This window comes from Myodes glareolus, chromosome 3 (genome assembly GCF_982192425.1).
Source record: "Myodes glareolus chromosome 3, mMyoGla1.1, whole genome shotgun sequence".
Lineage (NCBI taxonomy): Eukaryota > Metazoa > Chordata > Mammalia > Rodentia > Cricetidae > Myodes > Myodes glareolus.
In genome coordinates, this window is record NC_142028.1 from 6,655,904 (window position 1) to 6,679,031 (window position 23,128).

The following is a 23,128-nucleotide window of genomic DNA, read 5'->3' on the forward strand; positions in this document are numbered from 1 at the left end:
CTGGCTGGCCAACGAGCCAGGATCCGCTTGTCTTTGATCCTTAGCACTGAGTACTATGTGCTATGTGTCACGTGGGTGCCGAGGGGTGGAACTCAGGGCTCACGCCTGCACAGCAGGCACTTCCCCTGCAGAGCCATCTCCCCAGCCTAGCTGCTACCTTCTAGGCAAAAGATAGTTCTTCAGGTTAACACAGGATTTAGAAAAAAAATGTCATTTTTTATCACTGATTCATAGACCTACTTTGTCATGTTTCAAAGGAAACAAAACTGTATCTTGAAGTATTAAGCATATAAGAAAGAAAACAACAATTGTACTGCCCCAATGAATCTTGAAAATTTATTATTTGGGAGAATATCAGATATTGATCTTTTGCTTTATAGCTCATGATAATAATCAGAAAATATACATTTTGAAATGAAGTCAAAAGAAAATAATTACATATAATACATATTACAGATTTCTTATTTATACATCAGCAAAGCGGTACTAAAAGCGTGTTCATGGCCCACAGTCACAAACACGGACACTTTCTGTCTAAAGATGCAGCGACTCAAACCCTTCTGGGTCCGTGACAAGACACTGAGCAATACCTGGACGGGCTCTCACCAGGGCTGGCTGTAAACCTGCATTTTCACTCTTCCCCCTCCCCCCATATATACGCATGTATTTATTGCCTTTTAGAGTTCTGCTGGTTTAATAGTATGCTAAAGAGCCATCCGCAGCCATTTGGTTTCTAAAAATATATAAAATGCACGGGAAGGAGCTCTCGCAGCTCTGACGTGGCCACTGACCTGGCATCCAAGGTGCACGGGAAGTGTGAAGCAGCAATACTGAATAAATACTGATGGCCGTGAACCCTTGACCAGCCAACAGCCTTCTCCCGGAACGTAGCCACAGCAGACAGGACACACATGCAACTTAAAGACACTGACATGATACCAAAGGAATACTTATGAGCTAGCTTTGCCGCAGTATCGACTAGTCAAGACAGGCTGTGTTAGAGAGGGATGCAGAGCGTCACTTTATATATATAAAAGTTAAGGCCTACTCTGTCGAAGGCAACGTCCAACGCTAACTGCCTGCCCCAGTGTGTGCCTGAAATCAGCCCTGTCTTTTTTCCATACTACTTCTTCAGCCTGTCAGTCCTTACTTGGGAAGGTATCCCTGGCATAGCATCCTTGTCTCGGACCAAGACTGTGTTAGCGCAGGACTGCACTTTGTCTTCGCTGTGGGAGCAGTGCAGATCGATCGGTCTGTGCCACCACACTCCACTTTTCACCTTACATGCCAGGCTGGAAACGGCTCTTGTTTAAACTGACTTCAACTCTAGGAGCTGCCGAGCTGCCCAGCCGCTGATAACTAAGTGGGCATTCAAAGGGCAGCTTCAGCACCATCTGAAGCCTCACATATAAAAAAACGCCCTGTTCACTGAGACAAAAATGAATGTTAACAGCCAAAATATAAAGAAAATGACAAAATAAAACGTGCGCACGCGCGCGCGCACACACACACACACACACACACACACAGAAAAATGAGGTAACCCACTGTGGGTGATTCTCTGAGAACAAAGATGCTCTAGAGGTCAAACAGACCAATGATATTCAAATTATTCACTGGTCAGAATAAAACTTATCACATATTTAATACCTGTAGAAAAACCACGTAATATAACCTGCAGTGCTAATTTAAAAGACAGGAAAATTTGTGATCTAATTTATTATTTAGAACCTGGATATTTGTTTCCCCATATGCAAAATTTGACATTTGGTATTTTTTGAATCCCATAGACTGCACCCCTCTGAGATGTGGCCACAGACAAGGCTCGAAAGCCGATGCGCTTGTAGCCATAGTAGGTAAAAACAGGCACAGTAGACTAAACTTCTGTAGGGAAATGAGTTGTTTTCTCTAGCTAAAAAACACTTAGAAAACATCTGACAGTGGTGTGCTTGGGGAGTCCTGGACCCGTGACATAGGCCAGCTGTCAGTCTGCTTGTGAGCCCACATGGCCACACCCACCCATCCGGGAGCTGTCTGTGTGTCTAAGTAGGCCCATGGAGGGCAGCTGGCAGCTTCAGAGCTGACACTGGTAGAGATGCAAAGTGTGGTACTTACTGGTGGAGAGCCAGGGCTGTCGGGAGCTGGTGGGATGTACTGCCTGCTTTAGAGTCCCTGTGAAACCTGGCAGTTCCCAGCAACCTCGTGAGCTGTGCTGCGCTGCTCCACCAGGCGTGCCGAGCAACCGTGCAGGTTCTTTTCTCTCCTCTGAGATAGGGCCTCACACCAGACTCCACAGAACTTAGGACAGCCTGGGTCTTGTGGCAACTCTCCTGCCTCAGTCTCCTGAGTGTTGGGACTATAGTCATGAGCCACCATGCCCAGCTCTGTCTTTAATTTCTCATTAACATTTTGGCTTAAATTGAAGACAATCCATTTGTATAATGTTTACCTTTGTGGTCAAGGTTTACTGTAGCTGAACAATGCTCTGTATAGGACAGAATAAGGCATGGGCTGGGCGTCATGAGTCACCACTGTCACAAAAAGATACAAATCACTTTGAATTATTATTTTTAAATATATATATAGATATGAAACAATTGTTACAAATCTGGATAAAATGTGTACAGGCCACGGTTCCTTCTCAAGTTCTCTGCAGAGCAGTAACGGCAAGATCAGCTTGGTAAGTCTGAGGACCCAAAGACATCAGGTTGAGGTCTGATATTTATTTACTTATGTGGGTAAGGGGCAACATTCATGGCTTTCAATTCTCAAGAAGCATCTATTACTTCACAGCCATTCTTAAGTCCTCTCGCTGGAAACCTAAACAAAGCTGCATTCTCGACTTCACTAAACACCCAGTAAACCAAAAGTAGCCCGGATGTGTTCAAACATCCAGAGTTGCCCTTAGTGTCATCAGGGCGTTGCTTTATTAATCCACTTTTATTTTATTGCATGTAAGTAGTACAGAGGACGCATTCTCTTTAGAATTAAAAACTGCTTCACGTTTCAGAACAAAGTCTTAGTTACATTGAGCCAAATGTGCTCCAAGAGAATGGAAATGGCTGGAAGTCCTGACAGCATGTCTAAATATTACTCGTGAATGCAGCTAAGTCACTGTGTGTGAGAAAAGTATTGACTCTTTTTTTTTTGGCTTAATACACAAAATGATACAAATATAAGACCAATATCCTATAAAGTCAAACTTAAAAATAAAAACATACTCTGAATTTAACTTTATTTCCTTGGTAAAAAAATACCCGAGCGTGGTGTTCCCTAGTTTGACCTGGTGCCTAGAGAAAGCACGTGGCCACATTATATCGTGGCAACAGCACCCCTGCTAGGCATTGCGTGGACTACACAGAGGAAGTGGGTTGCTCTGAAATGTATCCCATGATTCCCAAAGTACAGCATCCCTATCTTCAGGGCTCTCTCCTCCTCACATCATGGGAGCATAAGGCAGGAAGACCTCAGCGTGTACCAGAAAACCCATGGGCAGCCATCAGCTGACCTGCTGGCAGTCTATGACCACAAGCATTTTATATGAACAACTACCCCCATTAAAGCTGTTTCTGGGATGTTATATGGTAATTTACATTGGGAAATACTGTAAAGAAACGATCAGCTTCCAGAGTAGAGAGAAAGCTCAACTCTCTCACTAAAGCGGGGGCGAGGAAAAGCTCCAGCGTTGAGGTCAGCGGGCTCCGCTGGAGTCAGTCTGGACGGTGAGCGTCCCAGGAGGCCGTGTAGCTATGCATGAGCAAAGCTCGGACGGAATCTGCCAACATGCACACAGTCAGAAGCCCACAACAGTTAACATAATTAACTCACAGGATAAGGATTAATAAAATATTAAACAGCAACATTCATACATCAATCAGTTACATGAAATAAATTAAACTAAACAGTTAACATAACTTTACTCTTTAATTCAGGGTTTATTCATGTATAAACATAGGCTAATACTTTTCTAATGTTCTCAGAAGACTACAAATAAAAACGAAGGCTTTGCATGTCAGCTGCTAGACAACGTGTCAATACTGCGAGTGTGAACAGCTCCGTGTTCGGCGTCAGTGCACAGGGCTCAAGTGGTCTGCAATTGGAGAGGGTAGAGTGGCCTGGGACAGACCCTCGCTCAGTTGGCACACACTGAAGGATTTTACTGTCCTTGGTACCTTGGCTGGATCTTTCCCCTGAAGACAATGTTATACATAGATGCCTTCAGGATTAAATCCAGAGGAGATGGGGTTCTGCAGAATACGGAGATTACTGGGGAGCTGCCGTGAAGAACCAGGTCGCTTCAGGGACCCAGACTGGAATGGCGCTTCTAAATAGGGAACAGACAGTCATCTGGTGAATTGGCTAACTAGAAAACCCAGTAACTTCCTACCCCAAAGAATTACGGAGAGAAGGCCACACTGCAGCCAGAGGCAGGGGAAGAAGACAGGGACTGGGAAGGAGAAGGCAGGAGATCTGGCCAGGAGCCTGTTTCCAAAGTCTAGTGGGCTTTGCCCTGCGGCTTCTCCCAGTTGCTGGGGCCACAGCACACAGATGGGGAGTTCCAATTACAGGACAGATGAATAACAGAGACTCAGGAGAGGAGGGGGAGTCAGGAGAAGTTAGGATGCAAATTAACATGACCCATATTCATATTTATACTTTGGTAAACTGTTTAAAATAAACAGTATGTCCATCCAAATAAATAGCTCCCCCAAATGTTATTGATTTCCCAGAAACAAGAAGATATCATTGTAGGTGACTTCAGGGAGGATAGAGGAAGGCCTTACCTGTCTCTATGTCTGCCTGGGAGGCCTCTATTTCAGTGGGCTCAGCTGGCAGCACGGTGACCTTTGTCCCTGTCTGCTGGATGAACTGCTGGAGGTTGACTTGCCGCAGCTCTTTGGTCAACTGCTCCAGCTCCTGTTCCTTGTCCTGGTTGGAAAACACCAGCTATTCTGTAAGGTGCTGTGTGGGAGGGGCTGGGAGATGGGGCCTGCTTTCAGGACTCATTCGACACTCTTGGTTATGTGGACAGGGTGGCTAAAGAGAGTACAGCCCGTCCTCTTAGATGGGAGGTGTCCCTTCTGGATGTGGCCACACACTCGTGTAAAATAAACGCACAGTGTTAGTCTGCCGTCAAAAGTACTGTTTCTATACACCTCAGCGCTACAACAGTCTTGCTGATCTTGTGACAAATTCCCCTCCTACACACTTTATAACCATCTGCACATTAAGAGCAATTTGGCTCACAAGAGCTAGAGCTCTTGTTTTGATGAGGTGTTGGAGTTGAATCTGCTAACTCTTATTTTATAGCATGAAGCGAGCAAGACTCTCATGAAATTCTCAGTCTAAGGTTCCTAAGTCCACAGGAGAGCTTGGGCTGCAGAGCCATAGCTGGGTCTTTATTAAGCTCCCCTTACATGGATGAGGTGTCCTGCTCAGAGATAGCCTTACCTGTAAGCGCTTGGTAGCCTGCCCCAGAGACCTCTCTACGGCTCGAATGCCGTTCTCCAGCCTCAGGCTCTGCTGCCCTTGAAGGTCCATCTCCCCCTTGACCTTCTCAATCTTTCCTTTCACCTCCTCCTCATTGACCTGTGCCTCCTGAACTTCCCGGTGCAGTTTCTCCGCTTCAAGGCCGCTCTCCATCGTGTGGATCTGCGCCAGGTAGTCCTTCAGCTTGCTGTCACAGTCCGTGACTTTCTGCCGTATCTCCTCAAGCTGGTCCTGCAGCTGCTTTTCATTTTCTTGTTCGATCTGCAGTTCATTTTCCCAAAATTCCTCCTCCTCGATCTCCACATCATTCCTCTTGATCTTCTGCTCCAGGCGGACAATCTCCTCTTCCAGGCTGCAGTTGAACTTTTGCTCCCAGAACCGTATTTCGAGCTCGCTGGACTCCAGCTGCTGCTCGATGGCTTGCAGCTTCTCTGTCTGGAGCCGGATCAGCCGCTTCAGCTCCTCCGCGGTGCTTCTGCAACTGCTCAGCACCTTCTGCCGAAACTCAGTTTCCTTCCCTTTCCCAAAAATGTCCATCAGCCCTTTGGCACCTCCTGTGAACGTCAGCGATTTTCTTTTAGGTTCTCTTCTTTTGATGGACTTGTCTATCTGAGGCCGCAGTTTGGCTAAGGGGGGCAAGCTCTGTCGGTACAAAGTTCTTTCAGGAATCCGGGCCACACTGTCTGAGGTGGGTCGCTCACTGAGAGATGGCCCAGTCCGCCGCAAGATGAGCTGTACGTCGCTAGCATACTGCCCCCACTTGTTCAAGGATATGATGGGGTTTTCGTGTGGTGCCAAGTGCCTTTCCGTATCTCTCCATTTTTCTATTAGGGTGTACCTTCCAGTTCGACCTGGAAGAGACCAGAATATTCTGTCATAGTGGGACATGGAGTGATAAATGGTCCAACAGACAAAACTTCCGACAGCTGTTCTCGGGCAGCACAGAAATGCCAACGTTGGGAGTCTAGGTGCCTCTGGCAGCTTCAGAAAACAGACAGCATGATGTTCAGATCTGAACTGTGAGTGACTACCCTCTTTCCCTGACTAAGAATTTTATACTCTGTCAGATGTCTAAGAGCTCAGGACGTCTGGAGCAGGACTGAACAGAGGGAAGCGCTGGGAATGCTTCCCTGCAGCGAAGAGGGGAAGGTCCCAAAAGTTAACCAGATAAAGCCGCACAGATTTTCACTGTGTCAGCCTTGACAAGACAGACCCAAGGTTAGTGGAGAACCAGCCCCAGCTCACTACAGTACCCAGGTCTCAGGGCTCCCCAAGAACTCAGCTGGCCTACAGCTCACACAACTGAAGCTGCCCCTGCCAAATAACTTCCTGTAAAAATGGGAGTCTGAAGATAAGTTTGGTTTAATCTTAATAATAATAGTTTCAAAGGTTCTTCAAAAAACTCCAAAATTTAGATTTTATTGTTAGAGACAAAACAGTAAAACCATTTAAATAAAAAATACGCTTTACCCACTAATTAGAGGATTGAAGTAAACTTTCAAAAGACAACATAGGGCCAGAATGAGGGCTCAGTGGGTAAAGATGCTTGTCACCAAGCCTGGTGATCCCAGGGACACACAAGTTGGAATCAAAGAACTGTTCCTGAAATTTTTCCAGCCTCCACAGTGTGGGAGGTCCTTCTGTCTGTGTGCTGCTTTTATTGGTTAATGAATAAAGAAGCTGACTTTGGCCAATGGCTTAACAGAATATAGCCAAGTTGGAAGACACACACACATATACATACATACATACATACATACAGAGAGAGAGAGAGAGAGAGAGAGAGAGAGAGACACGGGGGGGGGGCAGAGTCAGGGAGCCACCATGAAGTCACCAGGCAGAACCTTGCTGGTAGGCCATGAGCCTTGTGGTAAAATATAAAATAACAGAAATGGGTTAACCAAAGATATAAGAGCTAGTTAGTACTATGCTTAAGTGATTGGCAAGCAGTGATTTAAATAATATGGTTTCTGTGTGATTATTTCAGGAGTCTGGATGGCTGAGAAACAGATGAGTGGCCTCCCGCCAACACCGCCACATGTTAGTTTGGATATATTTGCTGCCCTTCCACCCACATAAATAGATGAATAAATAAATAGATAAATATAGTACAGAAAGAAAAAAGACAATGTAAATGTTACAGGTGTGAACACATTTCATAAACATTTTCATTTATGGTGGGTCCTATTTTGAGTTTGTTAAACATGTACGTTAGGGGCTGAGAGAGACATCAGTCAGTCAAACAGCAGCCTGACAAACATGAGCACCTAAGCTTGGAGCCCAGAACCCACAAATACATCAGGGACAACAGGACACACGTGTGATCCTTGTGGGGTCTGGGACAGTGAGAAACCGTCATGAGAAATGACCTTTATGCATGCAGGTGACACATGTATGCATGTGCCCCCACACATCAAAGAAAGCAAACATTAGTAATTACTGTACTAGGAAGGCGAGGCTTGGCTCTGCCACCTCGCAGTGGGGGCACAGGAGCAGCATCACAAACTGCTGACACACACAGTATTTTCTCCATTTCTGGGTCAACACATGGGCATCGGGGTGTGTGGGTACAAAGTGTCCCCAGCGATCCAGAAGTGGAACATAAGAAGGGTAAACCGACATAGCCTGAATGTTCATCATACCTACCCGGCTAGATGTCTATGGCACTGAGCGTCTAATCTGTCTGTTAAACAAGTGTGACATAAATAAATAATGGCAAATAAAACACTGATTATGGTTTTAAGTAGCGGGAGCAGTTAGAATGTGGCAGGACAGGAAGCAGCTGCAGGCCAGTCACCAGGCCAGCTCCTCCTCAGAGGAGCTCTGCATTCAATTAAGTATTTATGATACAAAAAAAGGACTTTTTAGGCAAAATTTGAAGTAACATCATAAAACATCTATATTCAAGTTTTCAGGCTTTCAAAGTAGGCCTTGAATTGAGTTACTGAGAACATGTGTTCACAGGTTAAATACATTCTTCATTCCACATGAAGAAACACATCTGGCAAACAGGACATGTTTTCTCCATGGCATTCTCTGCAGTGTGGTGTGTGGTCACCATACTGAAAGACACAGTGGTAGCAGCAGCTCAGTGAGCATGGCTTCTCCAGGCTCACTTTTCTCCTAGGCACGCTGGTGTGTGCACTTGGATGGCTGAGACAGGAGAGTTGCCACAGGTCAAGGTCAGCCTAGTCTACATAGTGAGGCCTTGTCTTTACGGATTTCTTGTGGGACTCCTACCAGTGGACAGGGGCTGTCTCTGACTCTTGCTGCCTTTTGGGACTCTACTCCTCACACGGGGCCACCTTGCCCAGCCTTAATACAAGGCAAGGTGCTTAGTCTTACTAGAACCTGATATGCTGTGCTTTGTCATATCCATGGGAGGCCTGCCCTTTCCTGAACAAAAAAGGAGGAGGGGTGGATGGGAAGGCAAAGGGTAAGTGGGGGTAGGGACTGAGATGAGAGAGGGAGGGGAAACTGATCAGGATGTAAAAAAAACAAAGAACATAAAACTGTAAAACTACAGAGAGAGAGAGAGAGAGAGAGAGAGAGAGAGAGAGAGAGAGAGAGAGAGAAATTACTTAAACAAACAACAGCAACACCGTTGTTGTTCAAGGTGAATTCCGAGTTGAAGCCTTAATCTTCACTGACCTGGCTTGTTTCACTCAACAGATCATGGAGGTTCTCAGGAGGAATACTGAATGTGTTGGCAGAAAAGAATGCCTTTGTCCCCTTCCACATTAAGCCCAAGTCTACAAATAACAGTCCTGGTGAAAGGTGTTTTGCTCAATTGGGAAGGCCCAGCATTTCCAGCACTGCTTTAATACAGTGAGGCTGCAGACCTACAGAGAAGAAAGATGACTTTGGGAGATCTGCCACAGTGCGAGTGTGCGGACAACAGGTGATCTGTTCCAATCCTGAACTGACTTGACATGCGTCTGTTATCAGCTTCTGACTAGGAGCTCAGGGACATAGAACAGCTGAGCACCTAGCAGGTCCTGGATGCAATTTCATCTTATTCATGTTTGCTAAATAGTAGATTTATAATGCAAATAGAAACTTTGAACACATTACTTGGTTTTATGGAGATAGAGGTTTATGCCGTCATTGTGTTCCAAAAAATAATCTAAAGCAACTAAGAAGTATGTATAAATTCTGATAAAATTTTAAATAGGGCCTAGTTGCATGGCCCTATAATTCCAGCAACTCACGAGACCGAGGCAGGAGGATTGCAAGTTCAGGACCTGCCTGGAGTACAGAGTATTCCAAGATCAGCCTGGGTAAGCTGGTGGTACCCTATCTCAAAACAGGAATGACAAGCAGGTTTTGGGACAGAGGCATGATATGGGATTCCCCTCTGTATGCTGTGAATACCATTGGTTAATAAAGAAACTGTCATGGCCTGTGATAGGGCAAAAGAATAGAGGTAGGCAGGGAAAACTAAACTGAATGCTGGGAGAAGGAAGGCAGAATTAAGAGAAGACATGGAGCTGCCACTGGAGACAGATGTGCTGAAACTTTGCTGGTAAGCCACAACCTGGTGGTGATGCACAGATTAATGGAGATGGGTTTGATGTAGGTGGGCCTTCTTTCTATGTGTTGCTTTCATTGGCTAATTAATAAAGAAACTGCTTGGCCTGATAGGTCAGAACATAGGTGGGCGGAGTAGACAGAACAGAATGCTGGGAGTCAGATGCCATGATTCTGCCCAAGATGGACGTGGGTTAGAATCCTCTCAGTAAGCCATGACCTCGTGGTGACATACAGATTATTATATATGGGTTAGTCAAGATGTGAGAGTTAGCAAATAAAAGGCTGGAGATAACAGGTCAGGCAGTGTTTAAAAGAATACAGTTTCCATGTAATTATTTCAGGTAAAGCTAGCCGGGCGGGTGGTGGGAAGTGGTCCGCCGTTCCTTTTACAATGGGTTAAATTAATGAAGAGTTAGCCAATAAGAAGCTAGAGCTAATGGGACAAGCAGTGATTTAAGTAATACAGTTTCTGTGTGGTTATTTCGGGGCTGAGCAGCTGGGAACCAACAAGCGACTCCCACAACAGTGAAAGAGCATTTGCTCAGCACTCCTGAGTCCCTGGGTTTAATCCCTACTACCATGGAAAGTTTTTATGTAGAGGTGTGTGTATACAAACATACATACATACATACTCACATACACACACAAAGACATATATGTATATGTATGTATTTTTATGCTTTAATTTGCTTTCTTTTTTTCAAATAAGTAATTTTAAAGAAAAGCTTAAACTAAATTAGAGGAAAAGTTGAAACAGGAGGAAAGACAGAAGACAGACGCAGGAAATGTGGCTAGAAACATGGGCTTCATGGCATGAAACATGGCAACTTCATCTTCATTATATTAAAAAAGTCCACATTTCTGTTTAATAAAGATACACTGCTTAATTTACTTTATTCTTTATTTTAAATGTATTCAGAAATTGACAATAAGTAGAGTTTAACTCAGAAGGGGTTCTGGGAACTAGGAGTCTGCTCTGGATTAGGAAACATCTACAATTAAAAAAAAAATCACTATTCAAGACAAACATCAGGAGCAGGCAGTACAGACTTCAGATGCAAGGTAACATGAGGGAGGTTCAGAGTGCAAGCGTTACCACAGCCTGACACAGCACCTGCAAAGGGTGAGAAGGAGAAGTGCACCCGAGAGCTATGGGCCTGAGCCCACTAGAGAAGAATGCAGTGCACACACATGGGCTAAAGGTGTACTTGATGGAGCAGGAAAGCCTCAGTTAGCAGAGCACAGGTCTGTGGTGTCTGCGGTGACATTTCTAGAGGTGAAAATTAAGGCCCTCACCAAACAGACGGATTCACCCTTTAATGGACTTATGGTTGTACTATTGGGAACTGAAAAGAGGCAGGAACTGAAGCCTAATTGGAGGAAGTTGGTCCATGGGGTCATGTCCTTTGGGACCATTTCTGTCATCCCATTTTTGACTTGGACACTGGTGGTTTGAGTAAGAATGGCTTCCATAGGCTCACATATTTGAATGCATAGTAACCAGGGGTGGCACTATTTGAGAAGGATTAGGAGGTGTGGCTTCAATAGAGTAGGTGTGGCCTTGCTGGAGGAATTGCATTACTACAGGTGGGCTTTGAGGTTTCCAAACTCTTGCCAGGCCCAGTCTCTCTGCCTGCAGACCAGATGTAGCTCTCAACTATGTCTCCATACAAGCACCATATTTGCTGCATCTGCCGTGCTCCCTGCCACAATGAAAATGGACTAAACTTCTGAAACTGAAAACAAGCCCCAGTTAATGCTTTCTCTCCAAAGAGCTGCCTTGGCCATGGTGTCTCTTCATAGCAAAAGAACAGTGACAAGACAGGCTCCAAAAGCGAGCTCTGCCACATCCTTCCCCACCACGATGGGCCGAGGCCCTGGGACTATGACACAAACCACACTCCTCAAGTGGAGTTGTTACGTCAGGTATTGGGTAGTGACTGGCAGAGTGACCAACACAGACAACTGATGCCAGGAGCAGAGCCCCCGCTGCTGTTCAGTCTGACCAGGTTTTGAAGGCCTTTAGAAGTAGTTTGTGGGGTGAACTTAGAAGAGTTTGGAACAGGCAGAGAAAAAAATCTTAAAATGCTGTAAATCAGAGTTAATGGTGGTTTTGGTAGGAGCTCAGAAGAACAGAATTCCAGGGGAATGTGGACAATGAAGACGCACCTCAGGAAGTTTCAGATGGGAACAAGACTCATGGGAACTGGGTTAGAAGTCATTTCTGTTATATTGTGGCAAATAGCTTGTCTACATTTTGCTCCTACTTTGAGACTTTAGGGAGGATGTTTAAACAGGATGGCATCTTTACTCTGGCGGAGAGCGTTTTAGGACAGCACAGCATGCGAGCTATGGCGCAGGTATCACTCGCTGCCTTGAGCCAGGCTTACAGCAGGAACTGGAAGGAAGAAGCAGAGCGAGGTTTGTACACAGTGCAATGGCTAGAGGAGGGTGCTGCAGACAAGGGCATGGCTGCTGGAGTACAGAAGCCACGCACGTGTGCTGTGTCAACAGGAGGACCTGGCCAAACCACCCTCAGAGTGAGGAGAGGAAATGGCAGCTTTTCCTTGGAAGGAAAGCACCTTTTGAGTGCCTGTGGGAGCAGGGCTTCCTGGGAAGTATTCCCTCAGGTCTGCTCACTGTGCACAACTCCCAAGGACTCAGAGGTGTTGCAACTGAGGTCCAAAGAGGTCAAGTTGCTGCTTGGGCTGCCAGCAGAATTGGCATCATCCAATTGGTGCTGGTTTTACAGGCATGCAAAACGTAAGAGTTAGGGATGATGGAAACTTCCATCCGGGTGTAGAAGGAAAGCCTGGGAAGCCGGAGCATGTGTCAGGGTCAGAATCCCCAAAGGCCATTCTGTGAGGTCAACGAACTCGAGGGTGAAGGGGAATGTGCGATGAAGAAGCTGCAGGCAGGGAGAAAAGTAAGTGTAGGAATGAGGTCCTGTAGTGGGTGCTGCTGGGAAGGAAACAAGGTCCCCTCCCCTCCCCTTCTCCCTGCACCCCATGCACTTCGATTACCTGGATGTTCTGCCCAGACATCTTAGGTCAAGAAACTATAGGCTGAATCCTCTGAAACTCTGAGCCAAATCCTCCTGCTCAAGCTAACTCATGCACACACATCTCTACACCCACAAGTACTGGATGGGTTTTACTCACCTATAGCCTGGGCTAAGGCTATCACCACCTCCTGGCAGGTTGTGACTTCAGTGACACCGCAGACGACCCTCTGAACTCCATCCACCCACACTTTCAGCTCCATGGCGCACTTGCCCGTCACCCAGAGCCCCGACAGTGGTCATCAGGGTCTCAGGTCATGGCTCCGGCTCTGGAAACAGAAAAAACAAGTTCTGTATTAGCTTACAAACAGACAGACAAGGTAAAACATCATCTTTTCAATAAAGGAAACCTTCCCGATGTTATGTGAACTCCAGCATGACACTGAATGCCCCACCCGTGACTCACAGTAACTTTGAACTGTGTCCCAGGTCTACAGACTTGCTCAATGCCATGCTGTTGTTCTGTCTCTCTCTTCTCAATTTGATCATTAGTATAATGTCAAGAGTTTTTAAAGTTCCTGTCATTTCAGGAATCATAAATGATCAAACCATTTTAAACAAACTTGTTCTGTGTCCTCCTGACCAGTGTGCATCCCTGTGTCACATCCCCTGGCCTCCCCAGGCCTCTCTGAGCTTCTCACACCAGGGCTATGAAAATCAGCTGAAGGAAATCATTCCTTCATGCACGTCTGTCTTTTTTCATTGCTGGTTCCCTGATTTCATCAAGTCAGAAGAGTCCAACCGCTAACAATAAAAAACACAGTCTTCCCAGTGTTCACTGTTTACATAGTCCCTTAAAAATAATGTGGCCACATTATGTGCCAACCAGAAGGCTTTACCAAATCAAACCAAACTCTCCCACTAACTGGATACATCATCTCACTGAAGTTCCATAGAAACCCTTCTTCCTGGGCTTTAAACCTCAGCTTGTTCTGTGGTAGACCTACAGTCTGAGGAGGTCTACCTATTCTGTGGTAGGTCTACAGTCTGAGGATGTCTACTTATTCTGTGGTAGACCTACAGTTTGAGAAGTTCTACCTGTTCTGTGGTCGGCTATAGTCTGATAAGGTCTACCTGTTCTGTGGTAGGCCTACAGTTTGAGGGGTCTACCTGTTCTATGGTAGCCTACAGTCTGAGGAGTCTACCTGTTCTGTGGTAACCTACAGTTTGAGGAGTCTACCTGTTCTGTGGTAGGCCTACAGTCTGAGGAGTCTACCTGTTCTGTGGTAGCCTACAGTTCGAGGATGTCTACCTGTTCTGTGGTAGCCTACAGTTCGAGGATGTCTACCTGTTCTGTGGTAGCCTACAGTCCAATGAGTCTACCTGTTCTGTGGTAGCCTACAGTTTGAGGAGGTCTACCTGTTCTGTGGTAACCTACAGTCTGAGGAGTCTACCTGTTCTGTGGTAGCCTACAGTCCAAGGATGTCTACCTGTTCTGTGGTAGGCCTACAGCCTGAGGAGTCTACCTGTTCTGTGGTAGCCTACAGTCTGAGGAGTCTACCTGTTCTGTGGTAGCCTACAGTCCAAGGATGTCTACCTGTTCTGTGGTAGCCTACAGTCTGAGGATGTCTACCTGTTCTGTGGTAGCCTACAGTTTGAGGAGGTCTACCTGTTCTGTGGTAACCTACAGTCTGAGAAGTCGACCTGTTCTGTGGTAGCCTACAGTTCGAGGATGTCTACCTGTTCTGTGGTAACCCACAGTTCGAGGATGTCTACCTGTTCTGTGGTAGGCCTACAGTCTGAAGATGTCTACCTGTTCTGTGGTAGCCTACAGTTTGAGGAGTCTACCTGTTCTGTGGTAGGCCTACAGTCTGAGGGGTCTACCTGTTCTGTGGTAGGTCTACAGTCTGAGGATGTCTACCTGTTCTATGGTAACCTACAGTTTGAGTAGTCTATCTGTTCTGTGGTAGGTCTACAGTTTGAGGAGTCTACCTGTTCTGTGGTAGCCTACAGTCTGAGGAGTCTACCTGTTCTGTGGTAGGCCTACAGTCCAAGGATGTCTACCTGCTCACTGTCTTGTGCTCTTTCTTGATTTTAAAAGAGAATGACAGGCTTAGGAGAAGTAATAAACATTGTTTTAATTAAGTGATTATTTGAATTAGTTTTAAGATTTATAAAACACTAAAATCTTTTCTTGTCCCTCGTGCAGTCTTGTAAGGCCTTACGACAACTCAGGCCACCTGTACCTGGGGTGGACAAGTGAAGAACACCAAGCCTCAAGGGTACCAAAGTACACTTTCTGTCAACTCCAACGTAAGGAGACTCTGATTTAACTTCCCGGAATGCTGGCCCAGCCCTCCTACGATGCCAGACAGCATTCATGAGCCACTGGAGAGTCCTGACAAGACACAGCTCCTTTCTTTTCTTTTTTTTTTAAAGATTTATTTTTTTATTATGAACACAACATTCCTTCCATGTATGCTTGCATGCCAGAAGAGGGTACCAGATCTCATTATAGATGGCTGTGAGTCACCATGTGGTTGCTGGGAATTGAACTCAGGACCTCTGGAAGAGCAGTAAGTGTTCTTAACTTCTGAGCCATCTCTCTAGCACCCACATCCCCTTTCTCGTTAGACACCTGGATCACCAGATGCCCTGGCTCTTCTGGTATTCTTTCTTTGGACAAAATTCAGGTATCAAAATTATCAGATATTACTTACACCTTTGTTAAATTAAAGGTTCTGAATTGAAGCCTAGTTAGTAAGTAACAATTTATTTTCCATTAAAAAATCCTCAATCTTGAGAAAGCTTTGAATTTCACTGAAATCATCTCCTTCCAAAGAAACCTGCCATGGAAAAGGATCCCTCAGGCTCAGGATGACTGGCTCACAGTTAGGACATGATGGAGTTGTTACCCTAGACACACTGTGGCCTAACAGTGGGATCCAGAGCTCACACCCTCTGCAACTGCAACGAGCAACCGTCCCCAGGGTCCCCCTTTCTGTGATTTCCACTCTTCTAGGCATGCCATCTATGCTCCAGATCCTACTTAACCTCTGGCACATGACCTCATATTTCCTATCAGAGTAAGAAGGGTTTCACTTTGAACTTTCGATCATTAAGTTACTGCACTAAACACAAACACATGCACATCCGCTATCAGGGACACTGCTGATCACACAGACTCATGGAGTACTCACACTTGGAGTACAGGGCTCTGACCAGGGCTGGAGGGACCAGTCTTTGAAGGTTTATTTTCACACTTGGAGATGAAGACATGGCTTCTGTCAGGTTTGGGGCTACACTATATTCATCTCAGCTCCATTAAATACCCCTGCATTATTTGTGAGCTCACCTAAGAACCAGTCTCTCCATCCAGCAGAAGCCCCCAGCATAGCTCTCCAGGAACTGGAGTGTCCTCTACACCTTCTGAAGTCAGATCCCGGCTCTATGCTCAGTCCCCAACTTGACCACAGGGAAAATTAGAAGCCCACACCAAGCTGCACGTGGGTGAGTAGTCGTTAAAGCCTGAGTACCCAGAAAGAAAATAACTTGAGCATCCCAGGTGTAACTTGGAACAGCAGCAGCACACCCGAGTGCCTGTTTTCCTCACAAGGTTTCTACGTGTATAATTCTGGCCTCTTAGGCTATGGTAGAGTCTTTGGCTGAGCTACATGGACTCAGTAGGGTATGAAAATAGCTTAGAGAAGAAGTTTCTTTAGCTACAAACCACTGCTTGTTGAAGAAGCCTTCTGTGATCAAGTATCTATATGTGTGGAGGCATCTCACAAGAGCAGGCTTCGGTGATTGGTGTTCTGACAGCAGGAAGTCTGAGCTGCTGCAGATGGAACGCAGGCCTCTCACTTCTCAGCTCCTGAACCTTTCTCGGGCTGACTTGCTGCTGTGCTGGTTTGCATTCTGTTTTGGTTTCCCTGGATGAACTGCCCCATCCCCAGGCACAGCAAGGAGCTGTCTAGAGCCTGATGTAACTGATGCAGAAAATACAGCAGACGGAAGACACTCCGTGTAAATGTACAGAATGTGACCGCGTGTTTTTCACTACAGCATCTAAACAGGTAGACTGCTGCTGGTCATGTGCTGGTTTACGAACTGTGGTGACAGCAGCTCACAGGACAGAGCCCAGAAAAGTGCCGCTGACTAGATGAGTGTCACGTGGACCTCACAGAGGGCAGGCGTGTGCTGCGCATGCAGAGACAGCATCTCCGTGACAATGACAAGGCAAACGTAACTCCTGGGACAGGAGGAGCAAATGGCCAAGACTGGGGCGTTAACAAAAGATAAAGGTTCTAATGTCCCACAGTAGAGAAACAGGATAACTTGGTATTAAATGTAAATCAGCAATCTGCCATGGGAGAAGAAAGTCTGTTACTAATATTTTCACTATCATGACAGGAAACCTGCAGCAAGCAACTTAAGGGAGTAAGGATTTACTTCGACTCAGTTTAGCTCCCTTGTGGAGGGGAAGACATGGAGGCTTCATGGTAGCTCATGTGTGAGGCAGCCTGCTAACATCTCAGTGGATTGGGAACTCTATCTAGGGTAAAATGCAGCTGGTATATAATCCTTAAACCCTACTCTGACTGCCCCACAGCTGATTGCTAGGCCTCATGTCAGAGGCTGCATAATCTCTCAGAACCAAGTGTTCAGACACACGGGCCTGTAGGGACCACACTTCACATTCACACTACAGAAATGTCTGTAAAGCCCCCTGCTGAAAGACGGGCTAGAGGCTGCAATCCATGCCTGCATAGAAAACGGAATGTGTCCCAGCCCTTGCAGGCACGGAGGCCCCTAGAAATGGTAATGACTACAGTTCTGCTTGGAGGGGCTCAGCTCTGCCCACTGAGTGGCAGGGCTTCTGAAGTCAGGCTCTACAGTTCAGAGTGACTAATATGGTCAGACAGTCCAAGTTCAACTGACTTCAAGTTATTTCTGTACATAGAAATGAAAATTCTTTCAAAATTTAGAAACTTCTATTATTCAGAAAGTCATTTGCAATAAAACATTTTGGAAAAATAAGACCACTTAAAATAAGGGACATTTTAGGTTTTTGTATCATGTATCTAAGAACAGTCAACAACTTTAAATTTTTTACTTTTTTTTGTTGTTTGTTTGTTTGTTTTTTGTTTTTTGAGACAGGGTTTCTCTGTGTAACAGCTCACTTTGTAGACCAGGCTGGACTCAAACTTATAGAGACCCACACTGCCTGCCTCTGCCTCTGAGTGCAGGGATTAAAGGCATGCACCACCACACCCAGCTTCACCCAGCTTTTAAAGGATTACTATTTAAAATTTTGATCACATTTAGTATAAAACATTCTGAGTCAGATAAAGTTACTGGAATGAAAATACCAATTCTTCTATTAAGTATCTTTTTTCCTTAAACTTTAAAAAAAGTTTCTATTACATTTAGTGTGTGTGCTGTAGGAATTCCTTCAGTCAGTAGCCTTTAAGTTACCAGTCCACTTGGGCATGGCCTCTTATACTATAAATGCCTACATAAAGCACATGCTTGTTCTCTTTCTCCTGGCTTCTGGATTCGGTTCCTATTCCCCATTCATGCAGAGGACTGTGATCTGTGAGTCTACCCCTAAATAAATAACCCTTTATTATATGCAATTCTGAGCTAGTGTGGGATTATTTTGTAACTTCCATCTTCGTGTGTGTGTGTGTGTGTGTGTGTGTCTGTGTGTGTCTGTGGGGGCACACAGGTGTGGAGGTCACAGGACAACTTGTAGGAAATGGTTCTCCTTTTCTACTGGAGGTCCGAGACTGACTCGGGTTGGAAGGCTGACAGCAAGCTCCTTCACCTGCTGAGCCATCCTGATGGCTCCTTCCTTACACTTTCCATTACACTTGCCGTGAATGCAAGCAGTACCTAGGTTTTAATCTCATTTCTTACTTTGGCAGTACAAAAGGCTTTTCTTTTTTCCACGCTTATCCTGGATAGTGTCCTGACACATCCATTTTCCTAAGTCATATATGATACTGATTCTGTAGCCGCATTGAGATTAATTCCATACCCAGTGCTGTTAACAAGCAGCTCCTCAATCAGGACCAGACGTTTCTGGAAGCACAGTGCTTAAACAACCGAGGAGAGATGCTTCTCTGTGTGTGAGCCTGTGCTGAGCTGGAGAGACAGCGACTGGGGCCCAAGGACTGCTGCTCTATCATGGGGGCTGGAGTTCCCATCCTTGCACCGTGTTAGATGGCTTGCCAACACCTGCAGTCCAATGCCCTGTTCTGGCCTCCATGGGCGCCTGCACACACATTTGTGCATATACTCAGTTTGTCAGACAGACAGACAGAAAGGCACACACACACACACACACACACACACACACACTTGTCTTTTAAATGGGTAAAATTTGCTTTTTAATTAGGATCTAAGAACAAATGCAGAATTTCTATATAATAACCATAATTCAAAAATGAGCAAAATCTTTATGTTTATCTATTTTGGAAGACAGGTGGTCTCCAAAACGAGCTCTGCTGACTGGTCTCTTTCTACGACACTGACACACTAAGCCTGTCATTGTCCCCAACTGCCTCTAACGCCCTAAAGGACCACAGGAACCGGCGTTAGACTAGCCCCTTTTCTGGCTGAGGGAGAGCACTGCCACAGGGAGTTCTCTGCATGGGGCAGCAGGACAAGAAAGCAGCACAGTGGGCCCAGCCCACAGCCTCCGTGTGAGCACCGCTGCAAGTGGTTCCTGACGTCCCTAGCTTTCTGGGGGTCAACTCTGTCAGGAGAGCTGCTGTCCACACCACTTCAAGCACTGTGTCCATTCCCCCTCCTCTCTTTCTCCACATTCCAGCTGAGCTATCCCCACCCCTCAAATCACTATCCTAGCAATGAATGCCCAAAGCAGATGACTCTACCTGGTGAAGGCTTGGGTTGGAGGAAGCTAGGGGTTCTTCACGGGGTAGGTCCTCCAGGCATATGGAGGATGCTGGGGTAGCCTGATTTGTATTATTCCATGAGTCTGCCCTCTGGTGGTATGACTATGGAAGGTACCACAGTGGCAGAGCCACGTGGATGGGAAGCAAGGATACCAGATGCGCTGAGTGCTGCAACAACCCTCTTGCCAGAAATAACCGGGGGCGTGGTGGGATACCTCGATTCCTTTTGAAGGCAACTCCACGGTGCCCCACCTCTCAAAGGTCCAGAGTCTCTGATCATAGGCAACTCTAGGAACCAGGCTTCCCCACACACCTTTGGGGGACATGCAAATCACATCCAAAGGCCACGGTGGCTCAGAGTTCACTGAAACCAACTGGAAAAGAACCACGGCAATGTCCAGCACCACATGACACAGCTGTATATATATTATAGAACAGTGCCCAGCAGAGATGCCAAGCAGGGTATTTCTCTCAAGAGTCAGGGATAGCGCGTTGGCATAAGAAAGCCACACATGGCTACTGCTTTCCCTACTGTTTGGCACAAAAGCCCTTAAATAAAAAAAATATAAAAATAATGAAGTTCTGGGATGCATTTGTTGCAGTAGTATTATTAAAGGGAGCATGAAAATCCATCTGTCCTGTAGTGTGCCTTCTGTTGGGTCCCAGCATACTCTTAACCCCTAGAGACGGTGTGAGTGGGCAGCCTCTCCCACTGCGACTTGCACCCCAAAGACCCTATGGAGACTGCACACACCACCCACATGCCACTGTAGGGCACTCTTCCATTAATGAGCAAATGTCATGTACTTCTATTGAAAACCTGTGGAGAAGGCAGTGACGCCTGAAAGGCAGATTTAAGGACAAAACCCTGTGGCCGTTCTCCTTGAGCAGGGAACTCCTGGGCTTTTTATTACTCAGGACAAAAAGTCAACCAAAGGGCAGTGTGCTCGAGTTTACTGACTCAGTCAACATGGACAGCAGGGAGTAAGCACTGAAGTCTTTCTGTCCAGAGTCTCCAGTCAGCTCTGTCTGTCTGTCTCTACCCTTTCATCACACATCTGAGTTTAATTCATGACATGAATTAAACAAGTAAGGAAACTGAGGCAGAGAGCACTTGAACGCTCCCCCAGGCTGACCCTGCTAGGAAGAGGCAGGTTTGACAGTGCCAGTAAGCGCTTATGAAGCAGGCATGTGTACCCCTAACACGATTTCAGGAGAGATGTGACCAGTTCCTGTGAGAGCCAGTTCTAACACGAGCTCTGAAGGACACTTCAGGGCCATGGCTGCTGCAAAGTCAGATGCATGGAGCTCACAGCCAAAGGCTGGGAGGGAGGGAGAGATGCAAGGCATGGGGGTTTCTGATGGGACGGTGCCTCCCAAAGCTACTCATCTCAGCTATGCAGGGCGCATGCTAGGGCCTGAATCCAAATACTACCTGACCCCAGAGTCTGATGGGTGAATGGCAGCATGGTAATAATGGCTATTTAGAAGGGAGAAGGCTAGACATGGTATCCTAACAGTATACACAAGCTTAGCAGTTGATAAAAACTGGACTTTAAAAGAAACATTTTTATTGAAGTATAACATATAAGAGAAAACTCAGGTATCCTAGGTGTGAATTTGGCAAAATGAATGCATCTACCTATGCACCTCCAAGACCAAGTGCCCTTCTAGACCTGAGCCTCTGCAAAGGTCACTACCACGACAGGTGTGGGCACACGGAAGTTCACGCAGTCTGTCTGTGAGCCTGGCTCATGCTGCAGAGCAGCAATCGCTTACTCTACCTACAGTAGAGATGCTCGCGGTAATGGTTTCTTTTCTTACCACTGATGGGCACTTTGGCTTCCAGATCCAGACGACTACAAACGTGCTGTGGACCAGCCTGGGAGCAGACTGCTGCACTGCAACTGCCTGCGAGCTCATCGCTGTCCATGCTGCCTCTACTTGCACACCTGACTTTGTGTACTATCGCTCCAGGAAACCCTTTTCTAAACACAGTCCTACTAAAGATTATTTCAGGTCTATTCAACACGCAACTCTGCAGCTTCTCCAAACTTTATTTGCTTCTTTTTACTCCCCTGGAAAAGTTTCTGATTTTTTCCCTCTTAATTCTCCACAAACCGAGTCCTTCGTCACAGTGACGACACAAGGTGGACACAGCACCCACGTCTGCAGAACTGGACAGTAACCGCACAGATGCTGGCAAGGAGAAGCACAGCACACCGAGGACTCTGAGTGGGAGGACTCAAGGGTGTTCAGCATCAGAGCCCTTCCTCTGACTGCTCAGATTCCTCGGTGCTGCTAAGTCACACCGTTAGTCAACGCTATGGTGCATATGAAGCACCACAGTGTGGACCTCAGAAATGACACCCAAGGTGGTCCTAAGGCACGGATGTTACTCTCTCATCTGTACTCTGCAGCCTCCCAGGAGTTTAAACAAAACAGTTACTGAAGCAGTTTCCCAGATATTGTTTTGTTTTTAACATTTAGGGAAATAGCCAAGGAAATCATATTTATGGAAAAGGAGATAGAAAAACAATTACAAAAACTGTGTCTAATACCACTTAGAAGTGAAAACATTAACCAGTATTATATGAAACTGTCTCAGAAAAGATGTTCCATATCACATAATAAAGCTTTTCTCTCTTAAAATAAGTTCATCAAAATAGAGCGGAGGTCACTAGTGAAGCAGCCAGACTGGCTCTGCCTTACCTTAGGTGAAGTAGCAGAGATCACCAAGGAGTGTGAGGAGATTCAAGCAGCACGTGAGCAACTCCTCTGAGGCACGAGACAAGGAGGCTCGCAGAGAACGAGCTGCATCCTGCCACTTCTCAGGCCCACAGGCTCCACATGCACTCTCCTCTCAGCTGGATCTCGTGTGTCTGTGTGTGTGTGTGTGTCTGTCTGTCTGTGTGTCTGTGTGTGTGTGTGTGTCTGTGTGTGTGTGTGTCTGTGTGTGTGTGTGTGTCTGTGTGTGTGTCTGTCTCTGTGTGTGTGTGTGTGTGGAGAGAGAGATCCATACATGCGCATACCAGAGACTTGTGGAAGTTAGCCCCTGCTCTACTGTGAACCGAACTCTGTCTTGCAGACTTGGTGGAAGGCGCTCTTATATGCAAAGTCATTTCCCCAGCCTTGACAAATTCTAAAGTTTCTGTATGTTTCTCTTTTAAGTGGAAAAATA

General features: G+C 46.1%; 1 protein-coding gene across 2 annotated transcripts in view; it reads right to left on the reverse strand.

Annotated features, from left to right (window-relative positions):
* Positions 1-322: 322 nt before the first annotated feature.
* Positions 323-23,128, reverse strand: part of Rassf8 (Ras association domain family member 8) — an 82,689-nt gene continuing 59,883 nt past the window's right edge. For both annotated transcript variants that reach the window (XM_085687349.2, XM_085687350.2), the window contains exons 2-5: positions 13,185-13,353; positions 5,452-6,341; positions 4,785-4,929; positions 323-4,324 (exon numbers count right to left, since the gene is read on the reverse strand). In XM_085687349.2, coding sequence (XP_085543475.1) covers positions 4,203-4,324; positions 4,785-4,929; positions 5,452-6,341; positions 13,185-13,287 — 1,260 coding nt within the window. In that variant the 5' untranslated portion in view covers positions 13,288-13,353 and the 3' untranslated portion in view covers positions 323-4,202. The remainder of the gene's footprint in view (positions 4,325-4,784; positions 4,930-5,451; positions 6,342-13,184; positions 13,354-23,128) is intronic.